General features: G+C 35.4%; 1 protein-coding gene across 10 annotated transcripts in view; it reads right to left on the bottom strand.

Moving 5' to 3' along the window:
* The window catches only part of USP33 (ubiquitin specific peptidase 33), a 42,264-nt gene that overhangs the window by 2,824 nt on the left and 13,553 nt on the right, over nucleotides 1–25,887 (bottom strand). For 5 of the 10 annotated variants that reach the window (XM_055815398.1, XM_055815396.1, XM_055815395.1 and 2 more), the window contains 18 exons: nucleotides 25,241–25,340; nucleotides 22,666–22,735; nucleotides 21,240–21,353; nucleotides 20,462–20,540; nucleotides 17,880–18,300; nucleotides 17,314–17,454; nucleotides 14,379–14,491; nucleotides 13,105–13,276; nucleotides 12,898–13,002; nucleotides 12,280–12,313; nucleotides 11,411–11,456; nucleotides 10,493–10,673; nucleotides 9,100–9,226; nucleotides 6,948–7,117; nucleotides 5,436–5,517; nucleotides 2,944–3,052; nucleotides 941–1,043; nucleotides 107–175 (listed from right to left, as the gene is read on the bottom strand). In XM_055815398.1, the coding sequence (XP_055671373.1) occupies nucleotides 107–175; nucleotides 941–1,043; nucleotides 2,944–3,052; nucleotides 5,436–5,517; nucleotides 6,948–7,117; nucleotides 9,100–9,226; nucleotides 10,493–10,673; nucleotides 11,411–11,456; nucleotides 12,280–12,313; nucleotides 12,898–13,002; nucleotides 13,105–13,276; nucleotides 14,379–14,491; nucleotides 17,314–17,454; nucleotides 17,880–18,300; nucleotides 20,462–20,540; nucleotides 21,240–21,353; nucleotides 22,666–22,735; nucleotides 25,241–25,340 (2,236 nt within the window). Of the gene's footprint in view, nucleotides 1–106; nucleotides 176–940; nucleotides 1,044–2,857; nucleotides 3,053–5,435; nucleotides 5,518–6,947; nucleotides 7,118–9,099; nucleotides 9,227–10,492; nucleotides 10,674–11,410; nucleotides 11,457–12,279; nucleotides 12,314–12,897; nucleotides 13,003–13,103; nucleotides 13,277–14,378; nucleotides 14,492–17,313; nucleotides 17,455–17,879; nucleotides 18,301–20,461; nucleotides 20,541–21,239; nucleotides 21,354–22,665; nucleotides 22,736–25,240; nucleotides 25,341–25,887 lie in introns of those variants that run through there. The other 5 variants (XR_008749020.1, XM_055815400.1, XM_055815401.1 and 2 more) reach the window with 5 other exon arrangements.

Genomic DNA, 25,887 nt, shown 5'->3' with positions numbered 1-25,887 from the left:
TGCCATTTTACGATAACAGTTCAAAAAAAGAATTCATAATGTATGTTCCAAAATTCAGCAAACACATCATATGGAGCCCAAAGCTGCAGCAGTACTGGACACCTACCTTGTTTTAGCACAGCATTTCCACATTTTGTTACTGCAATCTTCGCGTTATCAATAGGACCAGGGGGATCTAGTGTGACAGAAAGATAATTAAAATTGGAAGAGCTGCAAAAAGTGCAGGTTGGAAGTTCTATTTTCAAACAGAAGGAGAAATAGCTCATTTGCTTACTGCTTGTTCTTGTACTGCTTAACAGTACATTCAAAGTTGTTAAAAGCTAATCAGAATTCCAGTTAAGAGCAAGTTTTTCAAAGCATTCGTCATTACGGTAAGTCTTCAAGCAATGTAAACCACAAATTAATCCTAATTCTTACCCCTAGCAAAGTTGTCCTAGAGCAGACTCAGACAAGTTCGTAGAACATTCTATCAGTGTTTCCATTTCAAAACGTTAGAGGAACCTAAAGTAGGCTACAGTGGTATAACTATAGTTGTTACTCAGTTATCTATGAGTTTAGGTTGTGACAGTGAGGTCATCTTTCCTCCAGAAGCTGTAGCATTATCTATCAGTTTGCACAGCAAAATCCACCCCCTCCTTGTATTTCGATCCAATTTTCCTGCTGCTAACAGCAAACCCCCTGCAAACAAGAAACATTCTTTCCACAACTATCCCATTATCCATTCTTGTGAATTATTCGACTATATTCTGTAATTTGGTTCCTGGATATATTAGTAACCTACAAAACCTGTGTCTTAGATGTTTGCTTTAAGAACTTTTGTTGCCTTCTCTGTCTGTTCTTCCTATGGCCTTCTACAAAAGCAGAAACAATTTACTTAAACAGTACCACTATATGACAACAAAAAAAGATCACCCATATTTTGAAATGGAGCACAACTTACCACTGTCTTTACCCTTTACAAATCCTTCCCATTCTCTGAACCATTGCATACTTATGCAGTAAAACGTTGATGGAGATTCTTCTTCTTGGAATGCTCTATTAAGCTGAAACGACAAAGAATCCATGTTTTTCAGTTGTGGTTTTTTGTGGTTTTTTTCCTTTAAACTACTGAGCTCTTTTAACCACTGTAATTATTAACAGCATAATATTACACTGTTACAGAACATTTTTAAGAACTACTGACCATCAGAACAGTAAACACCTGGTGAATTCACAAGGTGAGATTTTGATGTAGTCGAAACCTTCATATTAAAAGATGATTTATTCTTTACTTGAGAATTTATTTATTTTTTCCTGAAAACAGCAACAATTTCTTCTAAAGCACAAGTGCTTACCCATCAAACACTACTGGGTAATTGCTGTGAAGGCTGAAGTTTGAAGTAACAAAAGAAAGCAGAAAACTTATTTTTATAAAATAGAAGAGTGCTTTGAAAGATTTGGTCCATAATTTTATAGAAGGTTCTTTGTGTGATGAACTGTTTGCTTTTCCCCAAATACTTTGAACAGATGCCAATACGATTCCAAGCAAGACACAGAGAACTAATGCACTAGGACTTTTCATGACTTTTCTTTGATTCAGTTTAAAACACACAAGATACTTTTTGTTCCTACTATTTTAATTAAAAAAAAAAAAAAAAAAAATCACATCCTAGTTCTCCAAGTTTCTGTTGCAAGGCAATGTAAGTGACTGTATACATTACAAAAAACAGCTGGGTAAAGAGTTTCAGTTGCATTTCACTAAATTTCTTTCTATATTTATTAAAATATATATATATATTTTAAATTAAGATTTTAGGAAGTTTAACATTTTATTCCTTTTCAGACACTACAGATCTTTTTGCAATGTTATTAAGAAACATGTAAAGGGTCATGTAAACTTTTAATACCTTAATCTTTTAGCTCTGTAATAATACAGCTGTACTTCCCCCTTGAAACCATAAACCTCAAGCATCAACAAAACTTCTTAGGGTTCCATATAAAGTAAGTTTTGCAATCATTCACTAAAGCATTCTTTATAGACTATAACAGAATTTTCTCTGCTAACCCGTTACAATACTTGCACAATTGTGCACATACAATCATTGTTTACACTGGGAAGATACCGATTGCTAAAGCAAATGAGGTTGACTCAATGTTGTTAATAATAATCACTATCCAGTGGTAACCCAGACTAAAGAAAAATCTATTACCAAGAAGTTGAAATACCAGCTAAAACATGGAAAAGCTGACACAATCTCTGAAGTGTGATTAAAGCACAAAGAGAACCAAGAGAAAAGCTACAATTCTGTTTTTCTCTCTCCCATGAATTAAGATAGCAGAAATGGGACTCCAATATCTCTGCATTTATTTTCACTGAAAACTTCAAAACTCATTTTTGCTTTAAGAATTACAAAATCATTACTACTAGTTATTTTACCATGCAGACTCATGCACATAATCTTTAACTCATGGAAAATATAGTAGCTGCTTGATATTAATTTTACAGATCCATTACAATACTAAGGTGTTTACTTCATGCTGAATTATTTATGATTTTTAATATCTTTAACGACGTTGTTAAAATTAGAATTAAAGGTCATGATTAACTTTTTGCTTGCACGGTATTACTGCACTTAAACCTTATTGGATTGCACAGAACAGATCACTGACAGTGTATAAAGAACAACTGCTCATGTGGCTGCACTGTTTCCATACTATAAAAATGCAGTTTAAGAAACATTAAATATTTTCTCTAAGTATGTTTCCATATAAACAGTTATCTGGGATATCCCAAGAACATTACTGTTGCCAACAGGAAAGAAGGGATTCTATATAGGTATACAGATATTTAATAAAATCCATTTGTCAAAGGAATCACCTATGCACTTCTGGTAACCCCTTGGGTCAAGTCATGAGTGTCAGGTGATGTCAAAAAGCAGAATGAATAAGTGTTTACTTTTTTACCCGAATAAACATTTCCAATTCATTTTTCCTTCTTTTTTCAATTCTTTCAGACTCTATTTGGCAGGTGTGACAAACATACAGATGGTTAACAGCTGGTCCTCCTCCATACCTGCAGTAAAAGTAAAAAGCCATCATTAACTTTGTGGAAAATACCATGTAAAAAGATCATGCACCTATAGACATCGTGTCAGCTTCTTATAATACATAACAGAAATCTGATACATGCCAGTCACACTGATCCACAAATACCATCATCTATTTTCCTAGTGGTATTCTGTTCTCCATCCTAGATCATAACGTCTTCCAAGTTCCGACTGCCTAAAGCCAGTACAAACCATCTCAAATTCTGCTGTATCACATACTTCAAAGGACATTACTATGGGAAGAACATGTCAGTGAACAAGTATTCTGTTAAATATACATCATGTGTGATTTTATTAAAGGCCTCTAAGAAACAGCTTATGGATGAAACAACATACATGGAAGTCTGCAGAGGTACTGTTACTGAGAGGCACAGGAGATACAGATGCGTATGTGTGTATCATTATGAACACGGGCAGCATTTGCTAAGCCTGGAAACCACAAGCCTGATAAAGAGAATATTCTTGAATGAGTAGCAGTCATAAGAGATACATTTAGTACAACAGAAACGTCAGATTAAAATACACATTATAATAAGGACACTGCAGGTTCTACTTCCTAGTTGAATATTTTTGTCAGAGCAGTGTTCTCTTCCAATTTTGTTTCTTTTCTAAAACTTTAGATTTTATTCCAAAAATCTTACATTAAATGAGATAAAAGACAGTGCTCTTAAGTATAGCAACATGAAAGTTCAAGGCATGAATTAAAGTGCAAAACATGAAAATTCTTAAACAAGAGTGGAAAAAATTAAACAAAAATCTGCAACGGAAGGTGTTGGTTTTTCTTCCCTTTTAGACTTGTATGTTTGTCGGTCCATAAAAAAATTATTTGAGATAGTATTTTTACCCCCAAAATACATAAGTGTTGTATTTTAACTGAAAATCAAAGCATTATTTCAGTACGACAGCACTCATACATACAAGTTTTTTGGTATATACTCAATCATCCCAACTTAACAAAGACGTTTCATCAGTCACATACCACCTACATTGCACCTCTGAAAATGAAACTTTGTCTTTAGGCTGCACTGATAAGTTCACAAGTTTTTAACTGAAATAGGTCAAGTATGGATTATATACATTATCTCAAAGCAACTAGAGTATTTGGAATTGAAGTAATGCCACGTGAGCAGCAAAATACGTGTGTTTGGGACATGGGTTGGCAACTGGCAACCTAGACAAATCTCCTTTTCCTTAATACTCTTTCAGTAAAAGTCAGCTTCCACCCAAAATGGCTTCTTCACCCTGAATTCTCACCCTCCGCAGCAAAGGTACTCTCCCATAATTCCCAGATAGCAGGAAGACAAAAAGCAAAACACAGTTGCTTCAGAGCTACTCTGTGTTGTTGAAGGGTGCGTGCGCCAGTCGGGAAGCCACACAGAACAGATAAATGTTTAGCAATTACAGTTCATACCTCTCTTCTGGAATACCTCATAATCTGGAGGACCCTATCATCTCTGAGGCTTCTGCCTTTCTATCAAACAATTGACATTTGTCATGTTAAAACAAGTTTATAGAAAAGAGGAATTAATGAGACATTTAAAAACATTTTCCTTCAGATTTAGCAAATATTTCTGCATATAGAAAACAGATAATGCCTTTGTCAGTTCAAATAAAAATTTGGTACATCTAGGAAAATGGAAATAAACTGGAAATAGTATTGTTTCTATTTTTCACTTGTGTCCATTGAAACTTTAAAACAACAAAAAAAACACAGCCCTTTAGGTATAGTGCTTAGGTGGCAGGAACTTAGAGCTAAAAATATTTAATGCAAGTGCAATACAGAGTCCTTAAGGTCATCAGCAAAGCTCTTCTGCAGCTTTTTGTTACTTTAAAAGGAGACACGCCTTGCAAGAATCCCTTCTTTATAAGCAAGCACTTAAGCCTGACCTACATTAGAAAGTGTGGAGCAGTTACACGGAATGCTTAGATAGAAGTTATTTTGAAGCAGTACTGGCAGCTGAGGCTATGGATTCAAAGCCAACATAAAAGAAAAGCTGTCTCCAGCCAACAGAGAACAGGAAGCTGATACAGAGAGCTCTTTCAAAATACCTCTTGCAAAGTATACTTTGCTGACCTACTTTGTGTCATTTTGTACATACCATACACGTTTATTGGTTTAATACTCGAGTATTAGCCCAGTAACACACTACTTTAAGTAGGCTTTTAGCATTACTTTGCACAAGCAAATTATATAAATCAGCCATTTGCAATACCTTCACTTAGCTTTGTGCCTAGTGTATATATGTATTTTTCTGAGCCACTAGTTCTAAAGTCTGATGTGTCTGCTTGGCATGTATTTGCTCTCAAACCATATCACTGTTTTTTTTCCAGTTACAGTACAAAACTTACCTGCTATACAGATTATCCCATATATTTTGAGGTAGCATTACAACTAGGTCCTCTATGAAGTTAGCTTTGTGTGGAGGAACACCTGCAGTAGCAACAAAAAACCCCAACATCAACACACACACAAAAAAAAAAAAAAAAAGAGAATTGCAGATTTTATTGGGGGGTTAGAAGGGAGGAAACTATGTTAGAAATCTCTAAATAAATTAACAATACAATCTTTCAATGAATTCAGAGAAATCATGTGAAAAGTTTTATCACAGTATAATCTATTACTGTATTTAAAGAGACCACTCTAATTTTAGTCTTATTAGGCTGAAAAGTTTGTAAAAAGCAGAAGCAAACTGCTTCTGTAATGAAAGATTACAATTAAAGCACTACAATCCTTTCTAGATACCAATTCAATGCTTCTTAAGGTATACAATTAAAATGTTAAAGAGTGACTAATGTTTTTTTTATGCATGTAAACAGGTTAGCAAAATGTTTATTCAAATATTAACTTATTTGCTGTAGACCTTTTTGAATTACTTCAAACAACATGAATGCTTGAAAGGAGTGAAATCTTGAGGGAGGTAGAAACAGAGGTGTTTGCAGAATTAGAAGCACTGAGTTGAACTGCATGGTAAGCAGCAATGTGTTATGCAGGAATTCTTTTGCATAGGGAAAATTTAGTAGTTTGGGCACTTGTACAACAAGAGTCATCTGCTGTAACTCTGCAAAAGGCCACAACCACAAGAGCTCACCTGCACACTCGGCAAATTGCTATAGAGGCACAGTATTCCTATGTTAAAAGTTCAGTTCAGCAACTGGGGCAGCACCTATAGCTGCTAATCTAATACAGCTGCATTTTTCATTAGAAAAATAGGTGTAAGAATACCACATAGCAGTGACTTCTTGGAATGTCAGCACTCAAATACAGGTATTTTCCCAAATAAATTTTGCTTTAATCTAATTCTCTCATTTTTATTAACATTTAGCATAAAGCAAAATTTTTATGCTCCTATACCAAATATACAGAGTTACTACTCTATTTTCACACTGCTATGCAGTGAACGCTCTGCATCAGACCAATTTCTTGTTCCACAGCTTTCAAACCTTCTTGTTGCTTCTAGCACACAGCTGAGAAGATTTAGATTGGTATACCAGAGCATTAAGGATGATGACAAACTGGCAGGATTTTTAGAAATGGGAATATACATGTTCAGGAAGCAAGCAGGTATGCCAAACTGTTCCTCTTTAAGAATCAAGAACGTTTATAAACAAAATCAAACGTGTGGAGAAAAGAAAACAGGAGAACTTCAAACTATTATTTCCAGCCAGTCGGATACTAAAATGAGAGAAGTAATTTACTTAGAAGTTATAGTTCTACTTTAGCTAAGAAGTTATAGAAAGTTATAATATGAACTTAGGATATTCAAATATATATATGAACTTAGTATACTGAAACAAGTGTAGAACTCTGTATAGCTACAGGGTAACAAATTCTTTTAAAATGATACTCAGTTACAGTCTCACCTCCATGCACACAGAGAAAGTCATTATTTGAAATTGGTCCTGGCTCTGCAAAAGTCTTGAATTTATTTAGCCACTGTCTGGAAACATAGAACTGCAGAAGACTTGGTTCCATCATATTCAGTAGACCTGATATCCTCCGTCTCTCTCTCTGTGCTTCTTCACTGCTCTTTCTATTACCGAAGTAGAAACCATTAAACAAACATACATCCTTTTATACAGTGCAAAATAATTCACTTTGTGAAAAGAAAACTGTACTTTCAAGTAAATTACCTGTGCCAAATCTATACTTCATAGTTCTACTAGCATGAAGTAGTTGACTCAGCATGTGAGAAAACTTGCACCTTTTATGCACAGTCAGAGCCACCATCTAAATGTGTGGCAGGAAACCAGACTGTCACGTTACAGACCCATGTGTCACAGGATTCGGTACAGAGCAGGAAGGGCAGCAAAGAACGCTGGCTGTGTCAAACCTATGCTTGCCCTTAACTCCAACAACCCACGGCACAGGTGTTCCATGCTTACAAGAAAACTTTTGCCTGCTGAGTTCAACGACTCAGAGACCCCCGACAGTTCCCATTCAACCTACTACCAGCCTGGGAAAGCAAATAGCTGGGACTACAACACGGAGAGCAGACTATACTGCAGAGTGCTTACTGCCCGCAGGAGGGGATGTGGCTCTGCCCACCTGCTCTGTGCATCTTGTGAGCTAAATAAAGCTTTGCAAGCAGTACTCCTTGGGCAAATGTTCCTTACTTACCTTCAGAAGTAAGACTGAACAGTAAGTGGATCAGGTAATTCCCTTACTTTTCCTGTATCCCCCTACTCTTCTCACTGAGCCTGTTGCTGCTGTCCAACTGGAAGTATCTCTGCTCTCCTGTTTTTAATTGAATAGCAGGTCTCTTCTCCAAAAGCATATTTGAACCAGTGAAATCCTCCAAAATTCTGATCTGAAACTTCACTTAGCATCACACAAAGCTGGACCACCTCTGTTAATTTATGGGGTCAAAGCTGACTCAAATAGCTTCAAATAGAAAAGCTTCAGACAGATCTAATGGCTAAAACAACAAGGTTAAAAGAGTACGAAAAAGCATATGCTATGAACCCGATTAAAAATACATTACCTGTTTAAATTCAGATCAAAATTATTTAACAAAAACTTTAAAAGTCTGAAAATGAAACTCAAGTAGGTAAGTTTGCTTTCCAGCTGTAATTTAAAAATGTATACATATCTCCTTTAAGATACATAAATCTCTTTCTGAAACACACTGAAAGATGTATTTTGTGCATATATTCTTTTTTAATACCAAATTTTATGAATGCTATTCTATTATTCATTTTAATGTGTTTGCCCACGATCAGGTACAGAGTTCTTTCTTGGCCATACAGCATGGCTTCCACACGGCTTATAAAAGCCCTACCGGATCAGGCTCACAGGCTTAGCTGGGACAGTGGCAGGTGTGAGTGCTCCTAATGAAAGTTAAAACATCCACAGAACATCTCCCTTCTTGTGCAACTCTGATACAATCTATTTCAGAGTCAACTTTTAGTGGAAATTTGATCTCAACACCAGAAATCTAGAATTTTAAAATTGAGTTAAGTTGCTCTTATTTAAAGTACAAAAATTCCTTAGACTGAAGATAATAGCATGACTTCTCGCCTTTCATTTCCACTTCCAGGAAAAGACCAGCCTATAAATTCCCTGAAATTAAATTACAAGACAGTAAAACCTCTGTTGTTCCACATCCCATCTGCTAAAGACTTTCCACAATTCCCTTTAGAGCTCTAACAGTTAAGAGTCTGTGTGCAAAACCTCCCCTTGTGCAGAATTCCTTTCCTCTAATTAAAAACAAGGTAATTGATGGCTAGTTCTAACAGCTGCTTGAAGTTCTCTTTCTAGTCATCTCAATACACTTTATTTATGCAGATTTAATTTTCATTTTAAGTTCCATACGTGTTTTAGCAGTGACAGAGCAAGTGTTAAGGACATAACTGAACAATTAAAAGTCTCTCTCCAGCACAGGCTTTTCTGGTTGGTCAAATTCTTCCATTATAATTCTTGTGTGGCAGCTAATTTCTGAAAGCTACCCAACCGCTTAAAAAGGTATTTACATACCTGACTTACATGAGTATGATTGAACTTATAATTTCTTACCTGTAGAAGAGAACATAGGCTTCTGCATTTTGCACTGTGGATTCTGATACTTCTGTGACGCTCTGGTCATCAAATTCATACCACAAATTATTTAAATTGTTGCGACAATAAGCTATATAATGCCCACCTAAAGCGTTAGAAGCAAAAGCTATTAGAAAGTATTCAGAGTTGCCTATTTTACTCTGCAATACATGAAAAGGAAAAAAAAATGCAAGTCTAAAATGGGAGAAACATCGTATCATTAGCAGACATGACCTGCACATTAACTTCTCTCAAGCTCAGGATCAGCTTTTTTTTCTGAATTTCTATCAGCTCGTGGAAATTAGGGACACCACTTTCAGCATATTCTTGAATTCTTCAAGCAGCTTGTTGTCTAATGCACTCCTGAACCACAATATTCAAATCAAGAGTAAGAACTGTCTGAACAACTTACCTCAATCAGTTTCCACAACGAACTCTTTTTAAATCTTCGAGTGCTTTATAGATGTGTAACAGCTCCATGATATGAAGACCATACTTAACTATGTTTTGAAGACTATTCATAATATATTTTAAATTATTACTTTTTTCAAACAAATTAAATGGCTGGTAATTAAATTAAAAAAAATATCTACTAAACTGATTACAAGAAACATCATTCAGCAAGCACTAAATGGAAGATGAAAAAGCATCCTGAAAAAATGGAAACAACTTCTTCTAAACAATGAATACCTTGAGTTTGGTGAGTATGAGGGTGTGGGTAACTTCTATAAAATTCTATCAAGTTTCTAGCTTTAAACTTTTCTTTCTCCTATTTTCCAAATCTTATAAATACTGAAAGCACCTACACAGAAACAAGCTTGACATATAGCAAAAAGATGTTTATTCAGCTACTCATCACTACCCATAAATAACAGTTATTGCCTGTTTTGGGGTTAATCGGCAGTGATCATCCAAGAGCACATCTTCAAAAAAAAGTTACTTGTGTCTTTGTGGCACTTTATGAACTCTTTCCAAAACAGTAAGGCATACAAACCATCCAAACTCTAGACAAACAGCAGCTGTGTAGAACAGCTGATCAACTGGTCATCTGATGGCAGGTAACATTATTTGTACATTTATGCTGTTCACATTCAACAGTGCATATAGGTTTTTTTACTTGATATTCCAGGATCTGTTAATTTTTTTTCCGCCTACAATTTTATTTAGGTATGCCATACAATTTCAAAAATGTGTCAACTCTAGGAACAAGCCATCTTACAGTTCAAGGTAAAAATCACAGCATTTATCTTTCACTTAATTAACAATGCTCTTCCATCTACCTTTCACTGCACGGGTAACATCCTTGAACAGAAGTGCCAATATGAATATCAACTGCAAATCAACTGCAAAGACAAAACAATTTCATACTTACTGCTGGCAGTTCCATGATGGCAGATGACAGATAGAAGATCATAAGTCATGATTTGAGCTGGACTGTCCTTTGCAAGGAAGGGCTGAAGATCAAGGCCTTCCAAGGGAAAGGACACATGGGTCCCAATTTTTGTAGAAAACATAAGTTCATGTCTAAATCTTTTGAGATGAATGCACAATATCTGTAAGAAGGATCGACAGATTCACTCAAGAACTGTACATGGTACTATTTGATGTTTAATAACTACACTGTGTATGCCATCTTTTCCTTTTATCATCCCAAAAGGATGACTTTTCTCTACAGCCTGAGGCAATGATCACAAGCTCTATGTTCCACAGGTTGTTGTTTTTTTTTAAATCAATTGCAGCTCAAGAAGTTAGAAATGAATTTGTAATTACTGAAGCCTTATCTTACTGACAGTATAAAAAACAAAACAGTCCTGAACAGTTACTAACACTGATGCAGTGGTAAAAAACATACCTTTTTTCTTCCTCAATGCACCTATTGCACAATCTTGTCAAGAGGGACATTAATTCTTCATGATTATTGCAGTCCAACTCATGTTTTGAAGTGTAAGAATGGATTACTTTTAAAATGTAAAGTTACAAGCATTACTTATAGAAAAGATTTCCAGTATGGCTGTGTTATTTAATTCTACAATCTACAGTATAAACAAGCTCTGCAGACTGACAGTAACAACATAGAAAACCCCCATTATTCTAACTTACTTTTCATGTACAAGGTTCACTTTCCTACAGGGTGAATAACCAAATGTTGCTCACATTCTTAAATGCCAATATGAAGATAAGCTTTCATCATATAACACTATAAACACAGTTTACTTCATGCAACTCATTAGTCTTACCACATTCCTAATCATGCAGAAAAAGTGCTTTAAAGTGCATGTAGTAACAGTACCTCAGGAAATTTCTGCACTTTGCAGAATTTCACTCCATTTCTTAACCTAAGCAAAGAAAGAAATAAAAATAAATAAAAAAAACCCAAATCAAAACAAGCAACACTTAGTTCTGAAAAGGTTTTACTTTATTGTGCTACATCAGCAAAAGTCTAAGCTGAACATCACTGTAGTAAACCCAAAATATTTCTGGAATGTAGACTAGACGTGGAGTAGCCAAAATGATACAAACAGTCACACTTGGGAAGAAAAGACAATCTGTACTGCTGAAAAATTCAAAGCAGTAAGTACAGATAATCTAGTTCTATCTAGCTAACAGTTTTTCTTAGCATAAAGAATTTTAAGCTTCATGAAAGCTGATCGTTCAGCAAAAAAGAAACCAACCAGGTTTATTTTTAAGAAATTACCTACAGCAGATCACCAGTGATATAGCAAAGAATAACATTAAGGCTTTGAGCAGTCTTCAGAACACTTCTGTTTCTTGGTTCTTTAGTATTTGAAGCCATAGCACATTTATTTATTTTTAACACAACTAAGTGACCTGCTGCACATCAGTTAAACCTGCTGGTAATACAGAGGGGTAAAAGCTTTTATTTTTATCAATCAAAAACAATTTAGAAAGCTCTAAAATTGTAAGGGAAATGAAAAAGAATTAAGCACGTTTGGTTTGCAATATGGAATGACAAGTCAGTGCTCCCTGACAGCTGCACCTTCCCTACACTAAATTCCTGACAGCCAGAACACAAGGATGTAGCAAAAGATTAATAGTACTCCAACACATCCAAAAGAAATAAATGCCTCTTGACTAACAGAGGCATTAAAGCACTCAAATGAAGACAAGTTAAAACAAACAAGGTAAGAGCCAGCTTACTTTTTACACCTTCCACAGCTGTACATGTTATCACCTGCCAACATCAGGAAGAAGAAAACCAGCCATTACTCTCTAAATACAAATACTTATCCTTCAAGCACATACATTCGATATGTAACAGTTTCAAGGGAACTTATCTTTAGGGTGCATTCAATATTTAACAGTTGTAAGAGTCGACCGTAGCAACTAAACAGAAAGGGTCTCAGGTTTTATGCTTTCAACTATGAAGCAGTACAGCATAATCCGAAGAGACAATGGTGACTAATTTAAAAGGGAAATAATTTACTAGGTCTAAATGAAGGTTATGAGAATGAGCATTAAAATAGTGGGGTTTGAAATTTTTATTAACCTTCAGCTGATAACATTTCATTCAACCAAATTCAGATTTACTTGACATTTCTAAAGCAGTTTTCATGGGCATTTCTCGCCTCGAATATTCAGTTGAGTGAGAAGCTTACCTTTTTGAAATGAATGATCCCATAAGAGCAAGGAATGACTGTATTACAGTCTAACAGGTGGCCTTTGCTTAATTGCATGAAGCTAAGGAGATATTAATCAGCTTATTGTGATAGGAGGAAAAAAACCAGAAGAAACATGTTTATGTAATTAACCTCTTACCCTTGAGCTCATCTCTGGCGAAAAAGGCAGCAAGACAATCTTGTAAGGTTACAACTGGACCCCAAAACCAGCTAGGAACACATGAGACAACAAACCTGAAACATCATTGACAGAAAAGAAAGAAAACCAACAAATGTTCTGCCAGAAGAGCAGAAACTGGAATTTCAAAGTAGATAAATAAATAAAACAGGGTAAATATTATTTACCTTTTGAAATATTCCATAAAAAAAGCTATCCATCCCTGGGGGGCATACGCTTCTCCACATGATCCTGTCTTGACTAGAGATGTCTGATGACTTGCAGAATGGAGTTTAGCAAGATCTTCCTTACCTGGAATAGGCAAGGACAAATCCTGAAAGGTCTCCAGAGTTACAGAAAGCTAAAGAAGAAACAAATGAAACAAAATAAAGTTAAGCTTGAAGAGAAACAGCAATTAAATTGAATTCTGTGAAGTTCACCAGTAACTATTAAGTCACCACATAGCTGAAAATTCCACTAGGTAGCAAATTAAGTATAAAATAAGGAGACGTAAGAATTCATTTTCTAAAACAGAGGAAGAAAAAAAAACCATTTGAGAGTGAACTGCACATTGTTATAACAAACTTTTTCTTTTCCAGTCATTATTAATTATTTGTCTACATACTAGTCATACAAAGCACTACGATTTTTGCCTCAGGCTCCGGTTACGCAAGCTAGTTTCAGAAAGCTTCAGTCCACTGTTTTGACAGTATTTCACTTTGACGTTAGCTTGACCTGATGTAACGGGAACCGCTGCAAGAGAGACCCAGCTGTGCATTTTCCTGCTTCCATGCTGGGTTTAATGATCACAGTCACAGAGTAAAACATCAAGCAAACTTATTTGTTTTTTGAACTTGCTCACCAGGTTACCCTGAGGTCTTGGTATTCTTAGATCTAAAACAAGGGAAGCAGTAAGGGCATTTAACTGCATCAGGCTTACGTTTAAACCTTATGTTGAGAAACTTGTCCCCAGTCCAAAGATTTGGTTATCCAATATTTGATACTATTGCTTTGAAACGGAAGTGGTCCACTAGACATATTTAAGTAACTGACTTTTCTAAAATGATCATGTGTGTTGTTCTAAGTAATTCTATGAGCAAATAGTACAGAAAGAAATAAACTGTTCTTATGTTGCACTACATCTCGCAGTAGAGGACAACTTCAGAAAGCAATTAATGATTCGTATCATCTGTGTCTTTACTTGGATTTTTTGAAAGACATGAATTTTCTTAGTCTCAGTCTACCTGATGAGACTGTTACAGCAGCCCAATTAGACTATAAACTTTTACGTTTCTTTGTACCATTATGTACCTAAAAACTTATGACAGTAGCAGGTATGCATTAGGTTATACCCAAGTGAAGTTGAAGAGCAAGCCTCTTTCTCCATTCTTGTTGTAAACCAATTCTCAAAAAAACCCACCAAAACAAAACATTAAGAGCTAGAACTTCCCCTCCTTACTCACCCGATCACAAGTCAAGCACTGTACTGAGCTTATTATAGTCCCATCAAATATATCAGAGATAACACTCCTGTACTTCTTGCGCTTCTTCCTTTTTGGTGATGATACAGTTGAAACTGTAAAATTACAAAAATAAAATGCTGAAAGTAAACTAAGATATAGCAGATTCTGATTTCCCATAACTTTGCATAATATAATTAGACACCACACATATTTAGGGTTAAATTATAGCCAAATATAGCCAAAAATAAAAAAAGCCAAGCCCTGTTTTCTATTAACTAAATATTTCTTAGAAATACTACTAATACCAGGCAATTCATGGAGGTTCCTCAAGTAGTTTGTAGGGTACAAAGACCACAAAATTTTGCCTCTATTTAAGTAAAACTCAAACTGCCGGTCTTGAAAACTATAGCTTACTGCTACATGATTTGTTTTGGCAAGAATTCCCCAGGACTGAAACTTAAAAAGACGCATTCTATCTGATATTTAATTTGATCGCATCTTTCCAGGAAGTTTTAAGCATGCTGGGCCGAAGAGCTCATACACAAGCTTATTGTATCACAACACTGATGACAGTGGGTTGAAGTAAATGTAGTACTAGAGTCCAGCCTAAGAGCAGCCTACAAAAAAAAAAAAGATAAAGTAAAACTCCAAGCTCCCCACTCAAATCCACTACTAATTAGGTAAACACAGCAGAGCAGTCTCTTGGGCTCTATAGATTACTGGAATGGTAGGCTGAAATGAAGACCACAAAACCTCTTCTGGAGTCAGTGTATTACCCAAAAGACCACTCAAAAGTCTCGTAGGAGTCAAAGGCAAACTCTGCCAAAATGCTGACAGCCAGTAACAAGCCAGGCAGTGAAACATGGAAATAATTACAGTGAGAAGGAAACTGAATTACTCCAATAAATCTTTCACATAAAACACATCCTCCCAAGGCTCCTTTGTACATAAAGAGTTTGCCCGTAAGCAAGTACTCTTTTCTCTTCACTGTCCAGCATTATATATTGTCTCTGTATCATCCCATACCAAGAAGTCTGTCCAAAATAATAAAAAGAGTCTGAATTCAGAAGTACTTCCAGCAGAAAGAACGGCTGCTAGAAGTCATCAGAAAACCCCTCTTTTTCACAGTGCATCATACATATTTTATTTATTATGGACACAAACTGCCTCATAAAGCCTTTTGCCCAGAATTATGTAAGGTTCCTTTCAATCACTTATTTTGTCACTGAACTGCTTTAAGATGGTTCTAAAGTCTTTATTTATCAGTAATGTGGAAGATGTGCTGTATTTATCCACACTGACAAACAGCAGGAAGAAATGCCATCTTAGAATTGTGGCACCCCACAGATACCATGTGCTTTAAGCAAGGGGGAAATGGAAGAGAAGAAGGGAACAGGTGCATTGTAACTAGGTGTCAGCCCCCAGACACAAGCCCCAGGCACACTAGGGAATTCCTCTAGTATTATGGGGAATTAAAACCCCAACAATTTCTGAGCTTTCAAATGGCTGCTGCGGTACTCCCCTAGTCCATTCTATTGCATACATATCTGTTCCCTCAGTACTCAATAAAGATGACCAGGAGTTACATTATTAGGAAGTGGCAAAAATCAATAGTCGAAGATTGGAAGAGACCTTTGGATATCACCTGGCACAGTCTTCTTTGAACACACACTGTTCAAAGCAGCTTTAGTTGAACTCTGGAATATCCAAGAACCTTGGGGTATCTCTGGGTTCCTGCCTCTGTTCCAGTATTCAACCATTCATTGGAAAGATTTTTTTCCTTCCACCTAATAGAAATGGAAGCAAGCTGCAGAAGGGAAAATTTCTATTTGCTGCATGGCTTCAAGGAAAGCCTGGCTCTGCCTTCTCTATACTTATAATGCTGATGACAGCAACAGTTCCCCTTTAGCCTGTCCTTCTCCAGGCTGAACAAACGCCACTCTCTCAGCCTCTCCTTGTACACAACAGGCTCCAGCCACCTAGTACCTCTTCTGGCAGACTCACTTCAGTTTGTCTAAAACCTTCCTGTAATGGTGGAGACAGTAGTGCATGACAGATGTAGCATCAAAACTGCTGAACAAATGAACCAAGGAGATCAACGATTTAAGCCCATTAAATCATTGTCATTCAGCACCAATGCTAGAGCATTAGAAGGATAACATGAACATTTTCAGAACTTATCCTGGACAGCCTCTTGAATGAAAAAGCATCACACTATTAAAGTTGCTGGAGTTGTTTAGTTTGGTTTAATGCTAGCCTTAAAAGCATGTTCCAAAATACAAGCTTTTATTAAAATAGTCTCTTAGACAAATGAGGGGAAAAAAGAAATTATATATTGTTCCTTGTGCCCTAAAGCTGCACTGTCTTGTATTTAAAGGCAGCAAAAGTCTAAACATTCTGGATGCTGATAAATATATTGTACTGTGGAACGCACCAAAGGAAATACTCTACATTGCAGAGACAGTAACAACCAGAAAGCAGCTAGCATTTACAATCTATCTAGAGTATAGGTACACATGGCTCCTTAGATCTTAATAGACTAAAAACATTGACTTACTGAACCTTCTGCTGATGAACCAATGTGCTTGTTTTCTGGTAAAGCATCACCTTTCTGAGGGTATTAACTTTTCACATTACCCCTCTCTACAAACCAGTGCAATTGAGAAAGCTGTCAAAAAATATTATTCCACTCTCCCAAAGCAGAGGCAAATACAATCCATGCTTCAAAAGAATCAGGACTTTACAGAAGTAAAAGGAGTCTTATCATATGTCCAGCTTAGACACTCCAGCTCTCACCACTAGCGATAGGAGATTAAAAATAAAAATAAATCCTTAGGAACAACATTGCATTGCTACACAAGACACAACAAACAACAAAACGAAAACTAATACTGAGAAATTCAGTACCAAGAAGGAGAAAATAAAGGGCCTATACCTTTTTTGTGGACTGGTGCCAGTGAAGAGCACGATGAGAATGATTTTGGAGGACTGTTTGATAAGCGTGTGTTCATCCCTTCATTCGATGATGGGGTTTGGGCTGCAGATATATCATTCATGTGGACATCACTGATGTACTCTGCAATTAATATTTGCATTATTTCATATATTCCACAAAAATATTTACTGCAGGATGAACAGACACAATGGTCATGCAATTTATTTAACAATACTGTCAGGTCACTGGCCATTTAGAAATGAAGGACAATTTCAATTCACATACCTTTTACATTAAGAACAAAATCAAAACCCCCCACTCCTCTGGGTTATCTGAAACCTTACCCAATAAGGCTAAGCTTTTTAAAGGTCTTTAGCTTTTCAAAGGAATTCAAATTGAATTCAGAACATCTATACTGAAAAAACAAATTAAAAAGGTGCATTGTTTACAAGTAAATCCGCCTATGCTATTTGACCTCTCTACTGCATTCTACAACTCATTTCCACTCACAGAGATATTCTGGCTAAGAATTTGATTATTTCAATCACATATTAGTAATGTATTACCTGAGAATCTACTGTGTATCTGTACTTTGACAGTTCCCTGATTATTTAAAAATTCAGTGGTCTCTGAAGCAGTGTTTGTTTCTTTTTCCAAGTCTTCCATAGAATTTGCTCGTTTAAGCTTGTTGCTTGGTATTTTTTCTTTCTGCCAGTCTTTGGATGTGACTGAGTTGTTATCATCATCCTGAATTAACATGGTTGTCTCTGCGGGATCCTCTAGGACAGGTTTGAAAATAGCATCATTTTCAGTTTTATCATAGGTACCACAAGATTCACGGGGCTGAAAGCCTACATCTGACTGGCTCTTGTCTTCTTCCATACCCTCGTCTACACTCATAGGCTGGGCATCTTCCAGTTCCACAACTGGTTCTTTAAGTTCTTCGTGAAGCAAATCCATTAGACAACGCAAAAATTCTTGTGCATCCTAGGATTTTAAACAAGTTTTACAATATTATTCCATTATATTTGCAAGATATTAAAGTCATATCAGGAAAAGATACAGATAACTAAAATGAAAGCTATAGCTGGCTGTTAAAGAACGAGAAGGTAAATTCCTCTGTCCCAAGTCTAATGTTCAAAAGAAATTTCATTTCCAGGCCACACACTTGTTTCCTGCATCTGTTTCTTGCATGTCACAAGTAACCTTGTCATACAAGTTTCTCCCAGAAATGCTTCAATTCCCAAAAAGTTTACTTCTACAAAATACTGCCATAGCTTAGATGAATGATAAATGTAACTGAAGCAACTACCAACAGTGTGGTCAGACTGCAGCTTTGCTGCTAATGGAACATTTTAGAGACAGTTTTTTAAAACTTCACACAGCATCTACAGCAAAGCAACCACAGCCTTGCTTTCATTGGACACCGAAGTACTTCATTAAAAAGTATTATGGTGTACTTAGCTTGTCTTTCCAATTGCATCATACTGTCATAATAAGATTTTAATTCTTCTTCTCAAGCCTGGACAAGATTCCTCAACTATCAGTGTTTCCACAAAGAGCTGTTGATTATTACTACTACTCTAATCTGTGTTTGGAAATAATCTTAAAAGCCACTAAATTTCAACAATCCACGCAGCAGCTTGATTCCTGGCAACAGAGAGTATCTAATAAAGCAAGCATGGGAGAAAACAATAGCCACTTCTTGGCAACTACTACTGCTTCTTTTATTTTCCTTTTTGTATTTTGGTTGTTCATAGTAATGATTTTTGCTGCTTAACATTCCCATCCATCATAGCAATTACTTATTAAGGCTCACAACTGCTGACTAGAAAACATTCTTTTTCTTAAAGGCTACAACTATCACGTTTGGGTAATGAAAAAAAAAAGTCATTAATATGTCTATTTCCTGGTAATCCTTTCACACACACAAAAAAACCCTGTGACTCAAACCTCGAGACACATTAACTGATAACCATTCTTCACTGAGCAAAATAATTCCTTTTTCTCCCTGGAGATTGGACATGGCTGCCCAGCTTGCAAGGCTGGGCAACAGGAGAGTGTTGGTCACGAAAGAACTGCTTTGTTTTAATTGCTGCCGTGAAATCTACTGAACATGCAACTGAAGTGTGATCCAGGCAGAAGCTAAAAAGGTTCTCATTAAGTGTTGCTCTGCATGGAAAAAGGCATTCTCATCACTGTCCAAAGCTCTGAGAACGAAGTTGTCATACAGTTTTTGATTATCAAGATCAATTTTCTACTTTTCCAGAAACACATATGGCTCATAAGAAATTAATGAGTAAATTAAAAAAATCAAATTACTATTTAAACATTTACTTTACAGCTACATGCAGTGTTTCAACATTAAAACATGTTCTAAAACTCCACTCCACAAATACAAAACATGGTAACTGAAACAGCAAAATTCTTCCTTTGAGTAACAGCAGATTCTTGGAAGATATTAGTAAGCTTTTCTAATTACAAGGTTTCAATTTTTCCACTAGTCCAAAAGCTTTTAATGACGTACTGCAAACTGTATGAATGCAGCAAGATACTGTATAAAGAATCAACTGAAGAATGCCTTTACTATATATTAAATAGGCATAGATTATTAAGTTACCAATTTACAGTTCCCACAATACTGCTTACAAAACACACAGCAGCGGATGGTGGTTTTGTTTTGTGGTTGTTTTTTTTTTTTTCTTTCAAAAATACTAAATGAAAATTGGATACTGTGTATTTAATTTATTTTTAAAATGTAACTGGTAGAAGAATAAAAAGATCTATTATATTCTTTTTTATTTTCGAACACATTTATCTTGTTTTCTAGGAGTTAGCAAATATTAGCAGCATTCTTTCACACAAAGGAAAAGTTTCAGATACACATTATTTTAATTTTCTTGAAAAAATGGAAAAGGAATTATTCTCAGAAGTTGCAGGCCTTTCAAGTATTTGATACAAATGAACATAAAACCTGGCTTCTGTTGATGGTTTCACTTCAGCTGATCTACATTTGAAACATGAACTAAAGTTTATGGTGAATTTGCTTTAAACAAATACAGAAAGCATGGTATCTTAAGCATTCGTGTTAAAAATAAGAGATAACTTTATGGCTTAGGCAGATTTAAAAGACATCAGAAAGTTTTACCTGTTGAGAGTAGCCTCGAAACGTTGGATTAACAGTTTTAATTCCTTGAAATAAACCAGTAGGAACAACAGAACCAGGCCTAAATAAAAAGAAAAGTTTTAAATATATAAATATACATTAAAAAGGAAGCATTTAAATGGAATTTTCTATAATCACTGGGATCATAATTTTCCCTGCAACTGAACTGTAACACATCTAACACCAATAATATTGATCTTAACCAAACGTAATACTGGTATTGAATTATTAACTATACAGTTTTTTTAACATCTGTCATCCAACAGAAACAGAGACTGTATCAGGCCTTTTATGCCATATTTCTTGCCAGAAAAATCAGACAACAATTCAGACATATACTTGGCACTATGCACAATTACTGTTTCTTTATTTTTGTACTTATATTTTGAAGTACTTTCTTGGACAGAAATAACAATTTCCATACAAGGAAATAAACTGATAGAACATCGATACAGAATGATTGACACAGAAAGGATAAAGTAGTTCAGCATTTTAAATGTATTTCTGGCAGATATAAACTTATTTTTAAAAGCTTAATGCTACTTTGTATAGTGTTAATCATTTAATTCTTGTCAGATCTTTCTTACCGCAACTTACATCAATTATTTGTCCTATCTTTGGTAGACGTGGAAAAGAACATGTTATAAGGAGTGTTTAAATCCTGCAAGTTAGTCTTTCCTTCCTTCATTTAGAGATTAATGCCTCCTTCATGACTCTGGAGTTCATTTGCAACCATTTCATCACTAAAATGATGCAATACCTGCTTTTGTGCCAGAGCTCTGTCATCAGCTTGAGGTAACTCTTACAAATTGCTGGTTTCTTATCTGTTCGGGCTAAGCCTCCACAATCAAGAAAAAAGTGTGTCAAAGGTGGGCTGATTAAAAAGAAGAAAGTATTGATTTTTTTCAGGTTGTTAAAATACAAGACAAAATCTGCATTTCATACAAAATTATTAAAAAGTAATACTATTACATCATTGAACAATTCCATTTCCTACATCCTTAAATGCTGCAACCAAACCTTTCCTAGTAGAATAACTTCAGCAGTACAGCAACACTGTTCCTCAAATACATTCTGACTTTGTTAAAGCACTATAAATGTGTAATGGGATTCAAATTCAAAGCTATTCCTTCTAGCCATCACAGAAGTACATACATACCACTACAGCAACATTCACCATAAGCCCAGTGCATAAATAGCATCTTAAACACATCTTTTCTCTAGAATCCAATAGTGACGCATGATGTTTGTAGGTAAGTAATTTATACTTAAATGATTATTATCTGTTTACTTCATGCAGTGTTGCCAACTCACATACTCCCCTTCAAGCCCCCTTTTGAAGTCACAATCCCTCATAAAGATTGGACCTATTTTTATCCAGGAAAGGAGATAGCCCAGCGTACTTGCAAAATCTGGCATTTCTCAACAGAACCATTTCCTCATGATTAGATGCCTTGTCCACTTCTTTACCTTCCAGAGAGCTTTGCCTCAGTACTCCTCCACCTCAACAAAGGATCTCAGTGAGGTCTGCTTAGCCCTGTATCCTGCCTTGGACTGCAGCCGAAAGCAGATGCATACAGTAAGCATATATGGCATATGCTCAAGTACTGTCCCTGCCTAACCATTTCTAGTGCAAGAATCTTTAGAGTTGGATAGTATTTTTATCTCTCCAGAGTTTGTAGATTTCTCCTTCATGAACTTGTCTGGTATCCCCATGGGATAATAAGAGTTTGTATTCTAGTTTTGCCTAGGATGATTTAGCATAGACTGTCCCAGATGCATTGTTTGTAAGGACTGAATTTGGACCTTTTGATCTTAACGTGTCTCTTTTTTTAATTAGGATTTATTCTTATGCATTTCCTTTGACTTCTTCTGTAGCAGGAAAAATAAACAACCCACAAATTTAATAGCTTTTATCAGATTTTCTTCCAGTTTCTAGAACTGCATATATTTTCACTTAGAACAGTGAGGAATTAGAAAGAAACAGAGAAAAAGCTGAGTAGCCCATATACCACAATACTTGTTTTTCCTATCAGTGACACAACTGTTTGTAGTACGTAAAACTGAGATTAAACAAATACATGTCTTATTCCATGGTAGTGCAGCCCTTCAAAATCATTAAGTCTGTCTTCAGAAACTGCATGTATAAGCAAATATAAAGTTACATTTACAATCATTTTCCTTACCAGTTGGAAAGAGCTTGTAAAGCTGCATTCATGTAACAAGTGTTTCCAATATTTTTTAATCCTGTTAGACCTGAAAAACACCATAAATATTCAGTGAGTCTGTTAATCCAATACAAGACATATTAAGGAAAATACTTCCTCGAAAATATGTACTAATTCAAATACTCATGTAACACTTCTGATGCCAATTATGATGCAGAGGTGTAACTAGAAGAAACAGAGGACTCCTAAAGGAATACTAATCACTAGAAGTAGTAATTAAGTGTTTTGATCTTGGCTGACTAAAACACTTCAGACAATTAAGACTGTATTTATCTTATAACTTTTGATGTTTTATGACAGCTGCAGATTGTAATTTAAAATATGTTTTTCAATATTTAAGTTTTACTTGAACTTAATGATTTACCTGCCCAGTTAAATTGTTGCCACGCTGCATTTGTAACTGTTAAGCATTATCACCAAAAGCTTCTCAAGGAAGATTTCATTCTTTTGTCTCAAGTTCATGCTAGTAGTCAGCAAACGTTTGCACCAAACGTTCAAAATCTACTCAGCATGTGATTACTCCAGAATCAGAATTATAATTTGCTACAACCAGTCTTTTTCTATGTCAATTGTATACCCTTAGTTTTTATACACAGACTGCTCAGTTTAGATTTCCCAACAGAATTTATTTTCAAGCCCAGATTGTTTACTTTCTTTACTGATATCCACATATAGTTTTTCCACACACATAAAAGTTACAATTAACATATATTCTTTCAGTGATTATGGAGTCATGAGAAACACCCTTTAAACATTTGAGGAGAGGCTACTTAAACAAATCATAACTATTGTATGATCTCAATTTTAAAAAACTAATCTGAAACAATTGCTATTCATAGCTACTAGAGTATTAAATTAATGAAGTAATTAATTTCAAAATAGAATTGGTTTTGTATGAGAAAACAACTAACAATTTATAAGCAAAGAATCAGTAAGACTGGAAAAATTAAATTATTCAGCAATCAGCATCATGGGCTCTATGCAATCCTTGAAATATAGGAACTACCCTGATCGTCTTAGTCTGTGGCAGAAAAATAAAACTTATGAAGAAAATGCTTTTACATCTAAAAAACTGTATGAATTGCTTCAGTTGAATTTTCTAATACACAGAAATCCATCTTTAAGTTTTACAAGGTTCTTTATCTGTCTGAATGGAAATATAGTCCAGCTTCTCGCATCTGAACCTGCATTCTGCCCTTCCAATTTCCGTTACAAAAAAAGAACAATCCTTCTTACGGAAATTGGAAGGTAAGAAAAGTCATAGGATTTTTATTTTTTTTTTTTTAGCAGCAGAATACATAACAGAAAGATACTCCTACTGCAGTTTTCTGGCCTGCAGTGTTGCAAGTAAAGTTTTTGAATAAACTTCTTTTCTTGCAAAGATATTTCAAAAGAAATTTTAACAAAGTTAAAATGGAGCTAAAGTAGCTTTTTCCTTTAAATTTGAGAAATGTATTAACACAGTCATATCACTGGGAACTTTATTGCAATTCTACTTGTATATTACTTCTATACAAATTCCATTCCCAAAAATATTAATACGACAAGATACACATCTACACGTATTGGTAGGAGAAACTAACTCTGAATAAAACACACAGTTTAATGATTTAAGGGCAGATGGCAAATTAGTGGGGTGGTGACATATCCAGAAAGACTGTGCCAGACAACAGAAGGGGGAAAGCAGTTATTTTGGCCAATGCCAGCAGACTTAAGAGAAAGAAAGCTGGTAGCAGATGAGTAAAGGAGAAATGAGATCCATAAATCAGAATAACTCTTTTATCTTCACTGATGGAAAACAAACTGCCTTGACATATGCATCAGTATCTCAAAAACGATAGCTCAACAATCTGCTGGTCAGATTTTCAGAGAAAATGGTAGTTAGAAATATTTTCTTTACTAACACACACACATAACCTTTTTAAAATTATCAATACCAATTTGAGATTTGTAAGGAATAATAATTATGTTCTCATGGAATGAGAGATTAAGGCTTCACTGTTTGGGGTTTCATCTACTCTCATCTTTACAATAGTTTAATATTAGTAACCTTGGGGGGTTACTAAAGGTGGGTAACCTTTTATACCAGAAAGTTGGCAGTGCATGAAATCCATTACTGAGAAGGCGACCACAAAAACCCAAAAACCCACACTAGGATACTACAGGCTCAGAAAAGGGTTACCCAAAATGCAGGAAAGCATTCAAATCAGAAACCTTATAGGACAGGAGAAAACATTAGAACAGATTTATAAAAAATTACTTTTACCAGAGTGTCTAGAACACCTGCCACATGTAACAGGAACATGCTTTCTTATTTTTGTTGCTGCTTGCATGGGTGCACATTTATCACTGCAGCCTCTCCTCTGAGGGGAAATAAAGATTGCTGCAATAAAACTGAAACTAAAGATTGTATTGGGAGCAGAATAGGAAACGGTTCCACTTAGAAGAGAACTAGCATATAGCTGGAGAACAGATGTAGAGACATACACATGTAATAAATGGGCAATAAAGCACTGGATTTTGCTTTTATTACCTCTAGTCTTTAACTCATCTTCTTCCACTTCTATATCTAAGTCATCAAATACAGCTGCTAGCGGAATCTTCAGCGTGGGATTACTAGGTATTTTAAAATCCTTATAAGGAAAAAAAGAAAAAAGTATATTTACTTGTATTTATTGATTTTCCCCTTAATTAAGTTTACATATAATCTCACCAACAAATCCACAAACTAAGAATTATTTGAATGCATTTTGAAATCTCACTGCACAAAGTGAGACTAGGATTCCACAGCTACCCCCAAGGCTTACTAAGAAAAGCCCCATGTTTTTGTTTTCAGATTAGCAGTGACAACATCCGGTGATTTTATGACAACAGCTGAAGAATCAAAACAAAGCAAGTTATAGTATTTCCTTCCCTTGGATAACAAACAGTAAGCCAGCACTGAAAAGCTAACACAGTAGTCATCACATAAAAGTTAGTGTACGCATTTTTGATATGCCACCAGATGGCTCACTACATTTGACGAACACAAACTGCTGGAAGCAAAACGTACAAAGAGAGTAACAAAGTATTAGGCAGGCAGACATTTACCACATTACAAGATCTTTTTGTGCACATAAATAAAAATTCTAAACAAAATGTTCACAGACTTTCTAAGTTCTACTGATTTTTCTGTATATT

Source organism: Falco peregrinus, chromosome 10 (genome assembly GCF_023634155.1).
Source record: "Falco peregrinus isolate bFalPer1 chromosome 10, bFalPer1.pri, whole genome shotgun sequence".
Classification (NCBI taxonomy): Eukaryota; Metazoa; Chordata; class Aves; order Falconiformes; family Falconidae; genus Falco; species Falco peregrinus.
Note: the sequence above shows the minus strand (reverse complement) of the source record. Positions and strands in the feature narration are given on the sequence as shown.